This window comes from Choloepus didactylus, chromosome 4 (genome assembly GCF_015220235.1).
Source record: "Choloepus didactylus isolate mChoDid1 chromosome 4, mChoDid1.pri, whole genome shotgun sequence".
Taxonomy (NCBI): domain Eukaryota; kingdom Metazoa; phylum Chordata; class Mammalia; order Pilosa; family Megalonychidae; genus Choloepus; species Choloepus didactylus.
Window position 1 is genome coordinate 5297589 of NC_051310.1, and position 12139 is coordinate 5309727.

At 49.1% G+C, this 12139-nt stretch overlaps 1 protein-coding gene across 1 annotated transcript in view; it reads right to left on the reverse strand.

Annotated features, from left to right (window-relative positions):
• The window catches only part of DYNC1H1 (dynein cytoplasmic 1 heavy chain 1), a 71410-nt gene that overhangs the window by 12542 nt on the left and 46729 nt on the right, over nucleotides 1–12139 (reverse strand). Inside the window, exons 37-52 of the mRNA XM_037831842.1 lie at nucleotides 11494–11634; nucleotides 11038–11271; nucleotides 10740–10946; nucleotides 10517–10638; nucleotides 9914–10079; nucleotides 8749–8912; nucleotides 6678–6807; nucleotides 5161–5294; nucleotides 3996–4110; nucleotides 3746–3907; nucleotides 3445–3659; nucleotides 3137–3341; nucleotides 2037–2210; nucleotides 1808–1927; nucleotides 1488–1608; nucleotides 319–514 (exon numbers count right to left, since the gene is read on the reverse strand). Of these exons, the coding sequence (XP_037687770.1) occupies nucleotides 319–514; nucleotides 1488–1608; nucleotides 1808–1927; nucleotides 2037–2210; nucleotides 3137–3341; nucleotides 3445–3659; nucleotides 3746–3907; nucleotides 3996–4110; nucleotides 5161–5294; nucleotides 6678–6807; nucleotides 8749–8912; nucleotides 9914–10079; nucleotides 10517–10638; nucleotides 10740–10946; nucleotides 11038–11271; nucleotides 11494–11634 (2606 nt within the window). The remainder of the gene's footprint in view (nucleotides 1–318; nucleotides 515–1487; nucleotides 1609–1807; nucleotides 1928–2036; nucleotides 2211–3136; nucleotides 3342–3444; nucleotides 3660–3745; nucleotides 3908–3995; nucleotides 4111–5160; nucleotides 5295–6677; nucleotides 6808–8748; nucleotides 8913–9913; nucleotides 10080–10516; nucleotides 10639–10739; nucleotides 10947–11037; nucleotides 11272–11493; nucleotides 11635–12139) is intronic.

Genomic DNA, 12139 nt, shown 5'->3' on the forward strand with positions numbered 1-12139 from the left:
CCTTTAACCAGGGCTGGGTCCTTGAGGCGCTCATGGCCATCAGTGCAGGACTGAACAGCAGTCACATGCAGGACTGATGGGATCAGAAATCTACCGCCAGGAACACGAAAGAAATCTGACTTCTTTGAGAGAGAGGCATTTGTGTCATTACGGTAACTGAAGCTGTCTTCTGGTATGCAATTATACCAATGATGACAAAGCAGCTCCCTTAGGAAAATGTCACCTGGCAAGCAGGACCACTAGGAAATAGGAAAACCTCTAAAACATGTGAACGTTGCTTTCAGTTCCCAGCAAAGCTTGGTATTTGCCTTTACTCACCTGATCTCCTCTGCAGAGAAGTTTACAATGGTTGGGATAAAGTTCTCTCTCATGATGATGGAACGGATCTGCTTCCAGTCCGTGGTACTTTCCCCCAAGAGCAGACAGATGGACTCCAGGGCCAGCTTCACTGCGGCGGGCGGGTTGGCCATGGACCGCACCTCCACCAGGTGCTGCTTCTTGATGGACTTCACGGCTAAGGGCCCGGCGGAGCAGGCGCAGAGAGGTTTGCATGGGATGAAGACAAAGAACAATCACCGTAAGAAAGGGACAGGACCAGAGGAAGCTTCGACTCCAGTTTAAAGAAGGACAACTTCTAAGAAGATCTAACCTAATGTAAGGTCTCCTGTCTTAAACTCTCCTGGAATAGCTTAAATAGCTGATCTTTTAAATAATTAGGAAGAGCTTATATACTAACCCCAAACTGCAAAAATTCCTTTAAAACTCCTTTAAGAAATTGCTTTGCAGCTCCTTGAAAGTCCTCACTGATTCCTTTATCTCCATAAAGATTTTTTAAGCATTTTAAAAAATTTAATTATGCATTTGTTCTGTATACAATTTCAACAAAAACGTCTTCCTGTCTGCAAATTAGTTGTTGTCTAATGGGCTGGGTGGAGGTGTGGGATTAACACTTCAAGAAAATGTCCATTGCCTTCCACAAACTAAAATGTACAATCTTCTAGTCTGAAATTTAATGAAAACACTTGTTAAGTAATTACTCAGCAGGTGAGAACTAAATTAAAAAATTCTCATCCAAATCCCACTTTGAATGAAAATCTATAGGTTGGGTAGTGCTAAAATGAGCCACTTCCATCCCTCTGTGCTGTAATGCAAATGCCACGGCCAGGTTACTGGAAACAGGTGCAGCACTAACGGGCAGCAGAGCACAGAAGGCTACTCTGAATTACTGTGCAGAAATGCAAAGTCGAGGGTGGCAGGCCACGGGCCTCCTCCTAATCGCATCTCACAGGCGCCTGAGGAGAGGGAGAGGGAGGAGTGGCTGCTGTCACTAATAAGAGACGCGTTTATTACGGTGACAGCAGACGAGCGCCGCAGGAACTGGGCTTTAAGAGAGGAAGACAGCCTGACGTGCTCCCGCGGGAAGGCCGTGTGCAGCGCTCAGCCACCTGCCCCGTCCCCTAGGTCAGCCTCCAGCCACCTCCACGTACCGTTCTGGGCCTCGATGACCGCAGGCTCCACCTTGTCGAGGTCTTCTTTGACGCTCATCTGCTTGTCTGCAATCACTTCCTGCTGCTTGTGCAGCTGCTCCTGGATTTCTTGGCTCATGACCTGGAAGACAAGGCAGGCTGAGCTTAACTGCCATTAACCAACAGCACTGCCCACCTCACCAATCAAGCAAACCAGCATGCACACTCTGCACCCAACCCACTAAACCCTGAAACCCACCTCAAGCCAAACTCCTACTCCTTCACGAGACCGAAAATTTCAGTCCACACAAGCCAGAGTTTCCTGAAGTAAAAGGAAGTACCTTTTTCTTTTCAGCTTCTTGTTGATCTTTAACCATCTTTTTCAGCTTGTCATTAGCTGCAGCATTTTTTACTTCCAGCTCTTGGCTCTTTATCCTCAAGTCACGACGCAGCTCTTCTACCTAAAGAAGGAAAACCAGGGTGGGAAAATAGGAGCACACAGAAATGACCCTAAAAGGCCTTCGCTCCTGCCAGCTCCCGGTAAACGATGCTTGTGTGTGTGTGCCGTACCTGGTCAACTGTCTCTTTGATTTTCCTGAGCCCGACGTTCAGGTGCATCTGCTGCTCCTCCAGCTCACTCCTCTTCTCGTGGAACAGGTTGGCGTAATGGTTGATGAAGTCCAGGTAGTGGCGAGGCGTGATGGCCATCGTCCTGCCTCCTCGTTTTGCGAGCCGAGCATTGGCCTTTCAGAAATTAAAGAAAGTTAAATGTTTTCACTTTTCAGAAGAGTCTGCCATTCAACCTCAGAAAATTCTCACTGCACTCAGCCTTTCAGTCCACAGTGTGGCAAGTGGAAGGAATCCAGCCCCAGGAGTCAGGCCCCTCACAGTGGAGTCACAGCACAGCCAATTACAAGACCTCAAGAATCCCTCAGACCTTCTGAGCTTTCTCCTTAAACTTCTCTAACTGAGGAGGATGACTCTGCTGGCCTCAGAGTTGTACTCTAAGTGGAAAGGCTCTACAAACCGCTAATTACCATCTAAGTTTTGGTTATGCCTGTTCTACATTTTGTCACTTATTTTCAATGGATACTAAAATAAGAAATGGTACAAATGAGGGGAAGGAGGCCCAGGTTCTAAGTGATAAGCTGCTTTGGTTTCCTCTGGCTTGAAGGAAGGATGCCTGAAGCAGCACAAAGTGAGATGCCAGATCGCATTCCTGAGGCACTGAAGACAGCCTGCAGGTGTGACGCTGGAGGGAGGGTGGGCGTCAGTGCCGACACGACACTGCATGCTCAGAGTGGTCTTCAGGATGCTTCCCTGGCAGATGGAAGTAGGCAGGAGCCTTTTAGTACAAAGTCTCTGAGCTAGGATACAGACACCATGGCCAGCAGGCCAAGTCCTATCCACTGCACTTTTCTAAACCAGGCTTTACTGGCACACAGCCACGCCTATTCACACACTGCCTAAGGAGGCTTTGCGCTACACAACACCACAGTCACGTAGGTGCGACAGAGGCACGGGGTGGGTCACGGGGTCTAAAACATTTAGTTTGTGGCCCTTCCCAGAAAAGGTGTGCCAGTCCCGGGCTCGAGGAGAGAACACGCCTGAATGCACAGTGGCATGGTGACTACTTGGCTTTCATAGCCTGACCTAAAAACCGAGCCCACCTGGTGCAGAGTCTGATGCACAAACACGCAGCTATTCACAATGGCTTCCCGATGCGAAGGTGGCTGCGGTAGCTTGTCGTACACGACTGGCATGTAATCGGGCACGATGTAATTCGGCTTCTCCAGGTCCATCTTACTCGTGAATTCTTTGCCAACCTGATACAGTGCTTCAGTGGACCAGTCACCAAACCAGTTCAGCACACACCTGGAAAAGACGCCTGTGTCTCGAAACGGCCGCCCCGAGCAGGCTTCCCTGGGGCAGGAAGACACCAGGGGCTCTGACAGAGGCTTGGCAAGGATCAGCTTACCTGTTGAAAAGCGCTGGCGAGGTGGCTGCCCGGTCCTTGAGTCCCTCTGAGGACGGGTTCATGGTGAAGACGACGTGGAGGTTGCGAATGACCTGGCTGGTGAACCACTTGTACAACTCCTCGTGGGAGTCCAGCATCAAGCCTTCTTTCTGCGCTCCCTCTTTACACTGGGTCATCAGGGTGGCGTACTCGTCTCCTTCGAAGAGGCCGGGAACCTAGGGCGACGCGACCCCAGCATGCTTCACGGGCCCTCAGCCCGAGGCCACACGCCCGAGCGCAGTGCAACACGCTGCTCAGTTACCTCCCCGTTGGCCAGCAGGGTGTTCATCCGCTCCAGGAACCCCGAGTCCAAGACGTTGGACTCGTCCATTATAAATGCTACCTTCTCATTCTTACAGCCAGACCGTCTCAACACTGTCCGCAGATCTTCATCGAAATCTTCCCCGGTGTATTTCCTGTGGACCTGCGGGAGCAGGCGGCAAGTTAGGCCCACTCTCCCTCAAGGGGCCGCGTGCACGAACCAAGCACGCATTGCTGAAGTTAAGACTCACCTTAATCTGGTACACACTCAAACCGTTCATCCAGGCAACGAAACGAGACAGTGTGGTTTTCCCTGCTCCACTAACGCCAATCAGAAGCAAGTGGCCCTGAGGCTGACGGAATATTCTGAAACATGACCAGAAACAGTAAATTATAAGGCTTTTTATGCCCCATTCCACTTTTGACACCCACATTCTAAACTTTCTAGGATTCTGACTATAAGATTTTGACATGTTTTAACTTGAATTTGTATATCAAAATTTGTTGAGCAGTTGTGATTTGCCAGGTCCAACAGGGATGCCAAGATCAAGAAGATACAGCCCTGCCCTCCAGATGATCAGATGACAAGGGAAAGACAAACCCAATTCTAATACGAGTTATGTATAAAGTGCCAGGGGTACAAAAGAAAGTTCTGCCTGGGAGGACAGTTGTGGTTTGCATACATTATGTCCCCCAGAAAAAGCCATATTCTTTAATGCAATCTTATGGTGCAGATTAATCTTTTTGATTAGGGTGTGACCTCTTGATTAAATGTTTCCAAGGAGATTTGGCCCTGCCCATTCAGGGTAGGTCTGATTACTGGAGTCCTTAAAAGGAGCCACATAGGCCCAGATCCTTGCTGGCACTGATGCTTAGAGACACCTGGAGATGCAGACAGAAGGACATTACGAAATGAAGCCCAGAGTTTGCCTCGGGATATGCTAAGAAAGGACCCCCAGGTGCTTAGAGAGAAACGTCCTGGTAGAGACAAGCAAGAAGGCACAGGAGCTGAGAGAGGAGCTGGAATACAACCCGGGATCAGCAGACGCCAGCCACGTGCCTTCCCAGCTGACAGAGGTTTTCCGGATGCCATTGGCCTTCCTTCAGTGAAGGTATCATGTGTTGATGCCTTAGTTTGGACACTTCTACGGCCTTTAAACTTAAGATTTCTAACTTAATAAATCCCATTTATAGAAGCCAATCCATTTCTGGTATGGCAGCATTAGCAAATCGAACAGCAGTTTAGAACCCTAAACTGTGAGAGCAGGGTTAGGATGCTTGGCCAAGGGGGCATGGGGGTGGGGTGGGGGACGCGATTCAGGCAGAAGAAGAGCAGGAGGTCCAACACAGCCCAGCAGACACACTAAATAAAGAGCAGCGTGCTGACTGGTGAGGCCATAACAACAAAAATCCCACCGGTCAATCCTGAGCACATGGTCTAAAACTTCATTGAAGAGGACCAGAGGCACATCAAGTTCTTCTTCATAGAAGACTTTCAACCTGGCTTTGACATAATCTCTCAACTCTTCTTGGTCTACTGGTATGTAATCCTACAGAAAAAAGAAACACACCCAAATTACTTAGAGTAAGTCATCTTAGCTATCATACCCAAGATGACTGTATTTCCACATACTATGAACAAACCGTTAAAAAAATGCAACAGAAAAAGATCATTAATAACACAGCAACAAAGTCACAAGTTAACTGGGAAAATGTTAAAAAAAAATATGGAAAACCTTTATGGAGAAAAACTTCACTGAAAGAAATTACAGAAGACCTAAACACGTGACCAAAAGTCCATGATCACAGATAAAAAAGCACACTACTGTACAGTCAATACAATCTCAATCAAAATCTCAATGGTGGTTATTTTTTGGTGCAATCTGATAAGTCAATTCTAAATTTCATTTGGAAGAGGAAAGGGCCAAGAAATGGCCCAGACGCCCTTGAGGAACCAGGTGTGGGACCTTCCTTGTCAGGTGCAGACTAATTACAGCAGTGAGGCCAGAAACAGACCTGTGCACCTGGGGAAGCAGCGAGTAAAGGAGTAATCGTTAAACGGCGCTGGGCAGATGGCTGTCCACCAAGAGAAGGTGAAAATGGACCCCCAGCACACTCCACACAGAAATACAAATGATTTAAATGATAAAACTTCAAGAACATTTCTTTTTCAAAAGACACTGCAATGAAAAGGGATTAGTATCTGAAGTCTGGAGTATATAGAAAATTCTAGCAATACTGAAGAAACCTACCCTGCCATTTCTTGCTGCCGTGTCTTCTGGCCCACCAAGCCCCTCATGTGTCAGACGAAGGCCCAAGAACCCCTGGAGGTTCCGAGGCTGGGCTGCCTCTCTCAGCAGACGGCCCTCTCCTCGCCCAGACAGAGCTGTCCACATCTCTCACCACCCCGGCAGGACTATGTGAGCCCGAAGGACGATTACTCATCCCTGCATCCCCAGTGCCAGGGAGAGTGCAGGTATTTGATCAAGTCTGATGCTGGGTGAAACGTATATTGAGATTATAACTTACTAAAACATCCTACTCTCCTTTTCAGAGAAAAAACTCACAGGTATTCTGGAAATGCAACTCTTTTTGGCATGTTAGTATCTGGAACATTTGCACAGCAATTGCTTATAATTGCCCTGTTTTTCCTGGAACTAGGGTGGAAGCAAAAGCAAAGACTCCTTTGCCTGCAAACTTGCTGAGGCAATGCCGTCTCCACGTCTGCAGAAGGCTGGTGGCTGGAGGCCCACTGCTCCTGTGACCGCACATGGAAATAAGAAACAAACAGCCGGCCAGGCGACCTCAGCCACCTCCTGGAATCCCTGCCCTGAATTTCCAGTGACTGCAAACACAAAGTGCAGTGCGCGTACAGTACCCTTAAGAGGAGGAGTCTAAGCCAAGGGACAGAGGAAACGATGTCAGCTCATTACCTTCGACAGCCAGTTGCTATACAAGATGGGCCGGCTCATGGCCTTCTCCTTGTCTATATTCGGAAAGTGCTTCAGTGCAACCATGTCAATATTCTCGTCAGTCCAGCGTCTCTCGTCGTCTTCCACAAGCCTGTGGGGAGGAGGGCAGCAAGCATTTCAGTCTCAGAGTCTAGACGAGGCCAGGGTGAGGGACAGCATCCTGTGGGTGCTGCGGCCACTCCAATGACTGCAACAAGGCCTTACCACGAATTTTCATTTGCTACAAAGGGAAGTGCCTAAGAATCTGAACTGAAGTGTGATTAAGCAAGCTGAAATTTTGATATTAAATATGAAAACCCTCAAAACTACAGTACCATCTTATTTTTATTATGTATGTCCTTAAAAGGGTTTAATTAGATTGATTTAAAAAAAATGAAAATTTGATGCTGGCTCCTAAGCTGGCTTGCCGTAACTTTTCCAAATATTATGGGGCAATAAACAGAAATAGGGTCCTACAATGGACAGAGATTTGGAGATCCAGGGCTTATAAAGAAACTGGCAAAGCAAACAGGTGAGACCCTAACTGGATTTGCAGGTGTGGAGGTACTTTTGAGAAGCTGAGAATACGACATGTCATGGAAGCTCACAGGTGGAGCCCAGTCAGGGTATTTAGTTACTGTAGCCAATTGGAATTTAGGGGCACGGCTGCTACTGCTATCTTTGAATCCGGACAAAATTTTATCTTTGGTATTATGGGAAATTGGTATAAAATTATATTGTGGCTCATTTTTTGGGAACACTTTGGATTAAGATATGGAGAGTTAAGGTAGCTTAAGTAACACAACAAAACCACTATTTACTTTTCAAGCAGCAGAACTCAACATGAGACGAGCCCCAGGGCTGCTCCGGCTCCCGGTCCCTACTCAGCCCTGGGTCTCTAGCAGCTCTCCGTAAGGCACCTCAGTGGAACCCGAGAACTCCGAGGAGCGGGTCAAAAACCAGGGATCTCGAATGATGTGACCTTCCGAGACTCCCCGTACGGTCTGGGTGAGAAAAGCTGCCTGGAAGCAGGAGTAACTGCCCGGAGCTTCGGCTGCCACCAGGGAGGCACCTCCTGGCCTGGAGGGACCCGTCTGCCTCGGGGGCTCCGGGGAAGGGCTGGCAACCGCACTACCACAACCACCCAAGCCCGGGACTGCGAGGGACCCAGGAGCTTGTCCTGCCGGAAGCATGTCCCTGCTCTGGGAGTGAGGGGCCCGCCTCAACAGCCCCCCGCTTCCTCTGTTTTCAGTAACCTGGTTCAGGGCAGAGCATTTCCCCTACTAATCTGCAACGGGAAACTACTGGTGCTCTAGTAACTAGTATGTCTACTACGATTTACTGCTTATTAGAGACTCAGAGTTAAAGCAACATCAATTTAACTTTCCATAACCTAAAAGTGAGCCTTAAAGACTGTGAAAGATTACAGTGCTTAAATACATAAAAATACAAAAAATAAAAGGGCAGGAGACAGAAAAATTCAGAATTCATTCTAAATCAAGGATTGTAGGGATTGTAGATTGCAAGAAAAAGGTCCTGATTTTCAAAAAATTTGATTTTCAAGACTGCTGGAAGGGTAAAAAGGATACTACCGAGTCTCAAACAACACAATCTTCAGTGACTGAAACTGTTCACTACAGCCACTTGCGATGCTTTCCCTTAAGTAGCGGTAAGCAACTCTAGAAAAACAGTTGGTGAGAGGGCCGACAGCTAAGAGAGAAAGGTAAGGTCCCAGAGACACAGCTGTGAGCTGTGACCACGAGCCAGGACGGACAAGGGCCCTGCACCAGGCAGCTGCCAGCAAGAGGCACTTCAGCTCCCCAGCGAGCCCTACTGTGCACTGCCGCCTGCACGGCTACAGAGGCCCTCAGAGAGGCTGGTCACCTGGGGCTGGGCAGACACAGTGCACTGTGGCCCCGTCACGTCGGGGGTGGTGCGGCTGTGCTGGCTGCTCCTGACCTCCACCCGGGTGGGCCAGCCCCACCCAGACCCTACCCAGGAGGATCCTGAGACCTCAGCGGAGGGCGCAGAAGGTAGAGCCCGGATTCCTGACCTGTCCTGGAAGAGGCGGAGGGCTTCGTGGGCCCAGATCCGGATAAGCCCCTCGACAGGCAGGGTCTCCAGAGGCCTCAAGGCTTCGAAGATCCCCCTGACCCAGCGGGTCATCTCACGCGGCGAGTAGATATAGTGGGGCTGCGTGTCCTGAGTGAACCTCTCCTGCGGGGAGGAGAGAAATGGCATGACGCACGGCCACCTCAGGGCAAGAAAACAGCTAAGAGGTAAAACGCTGTGTAAAATCACAATAAAGAATCTGGATCCTGGAATACGTAAGGGTGAATATGTAAACTATGTTGGAACGACTGGACAACCTTGCAGAAAAAAGATAGATCCAAGCTGCTCAGTTTCAGTTAAAATTATCCTATATTTAAAGATTTAAAGATTCTAGAAAACGGAACTACAAAAAGTTCTTCTGGAAATACAGACTGAAAAAATGTGATTCCTAAGTTGAAGGAAGGCCTTTCTAAGCATGGTTTCAGAAGCAGACACAAAGATGAAGATTTACATGTGATTACTTTAAAAATTCTGCAGGGAAATAACATTTGCAACGTGAGAAAGGCAGTCCAGCTCTCCTGAAGTGGTAAGAGCAAGACAGACATGTCGATGGGCCGTCCTCCCGCCACCCCTACTGCAAACGTCCCAGCAGGCAGTCCTCTCCCACCACCCGATTAAAGGGCTAACATGGGAAGGCATATCAAAGAAATACAAATTAAAATAATGAGAACCACTTTCTCTCATCACACGGGCAAATGTGAAATGCTGGGGAGGATACAGGAAATGGGCAGTGCTGGTGGGAGTGTAACTGACCCAACCCTCGAGTGTGACCTGGCCACGTGCAGGGCGCCACTGCGAAGGCGGAGAAGAGTAATCACAGACGTGGAAAATGCTTATGTGGTTAAAAGTGTACTTATCCTTTATGAACTGCTCAGTACGATCCCATTTTCATGAAGGAAATTACACGCAAACGTGTACAGAATTAGGATGGGTAGAACAAGTGTGGGGGTGCGGACAGTGGTCGCACATGGGTAGAAGGGTGACTTTGCAGAAGGACCTCAGAGAAAGTGTCCTGACTCAACAAGGGCTGAACGAAGCCCCACCTTTTCCGAGAGCTCTTCCATTACTCGAGGAAGAACCTTCCGGAGGGCCTGGCACCCCCGTACCTGGGACATGGTGTAGAACTCCACCATCGCGGCAGTGAGTGGCTCCGCGTAGGTCCGCAGGGATGGGATGAGCCGCAGCATGGCGCGGTTGAAGGTGCCATAGATCTGTGTCAGGGACGCAGGCCCCGGGTAATCCACGTACACCACGGGCACGTGGCGCAGGAACCTGTGCAAAGACAGTCTGACGAGCTACACCAGAGGGCACGCGCCCTGTGCTGAGACGCAAGGTCGTTTCTTAACACACCAATGTAAGCTTCAGGACCACGTTAACTGAGATGACACACAAATTGCCCTGACGCATACCAGCAGATTCAAATAACTTGGGAAAGTGTCAGGCAAAGGTAAAAGAATAATCCAGGTTGTTTCAGCCTCACCCTGGCCCTGCGGACAGGTCTGGGCACTTCACTGCTACCTAAGAGACTGACACTTGTTTTTAAGGGGGTTTTCCTAGTGTGATTAGGGCTCAGGGCAAGTCCCAGGAGCAACCCTGTAATAAGCAATGTTTTGCTACCCTTTTATAATTAAAGCTAAATTTCTGTTGTGCTGCGTTTAAAGTGATCCTGGAAACATTACGCATGTGTGACGTCTACAGAGCTGCACTACCTGTGCGAGAGGGGCTTTCTCCCAGGATCGGTGGGCGGGTTACACGCCCCAACAAACTGGATTCTCTCCAGCTTCACCCATGTTTGATCTGAGGTTCGGTAGAAGCCTCCATGCTCCACCATCTGAGGGAAAACACAGAAGGGTGATGCGGGAGGAAGAAAATGTGAACAGGACACATTTTGGGGGGACGGGTGTGGGCGGGGGGGCTGGTGGGTCAACGAACCTGCCGGATGAAGGATATGACCCTCTGCGTCCCATACTTGTCCATGTCCGGGAGGTTGATCTCGTCACAGAACAGCACCAGCCACTTCCCAAGCTGCACGGGGGCCAGGACGACCCCGTTCGGCGTGCGCCGGTACTCACAGTAATGGTCGAAGGTTTTCAGCAGCAGCTCCGGCGTGGTAGCACTCGAGAAGTTTAGGCCCACAACCTTTGGAGGCAGGAAACAACACGAGGTGTTAGGAGACCTGCCCTGAAGTCCCACAGCCACGGCTCTGCTCCCCCTCCTCGGCAGCGGTCACCTCCATATCTGGCAGGGCCCTGAGGGCGCTGAAGAGAGTCATGGTCTTGCCAGACCCAGGGGGGCCGCAGAGAACCAGAGGCTTGTGCTCGGCCAGCCAGGTGTACAGCAGGGCTTCGTGGCGGACGGTGTCCAGGGTGGGCACGACGACATCGGGGGCCGCCACCTTGTGTGTCTCCACCTCGATCTGAGGCACCTTCGACTGCCACGGGGACCACTCTCCACTGATGGAGACCTGCGTGCAGGGGAGGAGGGCATGTCACCCCAGGCCAGCGAGCCTCTACCCAGGAGGCCTGCTAGCTGGGATACAGCTTGAATGCACTTGCATTCTTGCTACCACGTAAAAACACAAGGGCAAAGTCCTCGATGAAACGGAGAAAGAGAGCTGAAGTCCACGGTCAGGTGAATTAAACCAAGGTGGCAGGATGAAGGAAAGCAAGCACCTCCTCCCACTTACTTCGTAATCAATGATGGGAATGTTGGGCGCGGTCGGCAGTGGCACGGTGGTGATCCTTCTGATATATTCACCCAGCTCCGCCCTCATCTTCAGCCGACTGTCTCCAGATAAGGACCAGAGGATGGCATAAACCAGGTAGCGCTGTTCAGAGATAAAGCAAAATCTTGATTTTTTTTTTATTGAGATTGTTCACATACCACACAATTATCCAAAGATCCAAAGTGTACAATCAATTGCCCATGGTACTATCATACAGTTGTGCATAAATCACAACTTTTTTTTCAATTTTTAGAACATTTTCATTACTCCAGAAAAGAAATAGAGACAAAAAAAGGGAACTTAAATCCTCCGATACCCCTAACCAGCCCCCTTCATTAGTGAGTCATAGTGTTGGTACAGTACATTTGTTACTGTTGAGGAAAGAACACCAAAATACTACTAACTGTAGTATATAGTTTGCAGTAGGTATATTTTTTCTCTATAGTCCCTTCTCTTATTAACTTCTAGTTATAGTGTCATACATTTGTTCTAGTTCATGAGAGAGATTTCTAATATTTGTACAGTTAATCATGGACATTGTCCACCACAGGATTCACTGTTTTATACATTCCCATCTTATAACCTCCAACTTTCCTTCTGGTGACCT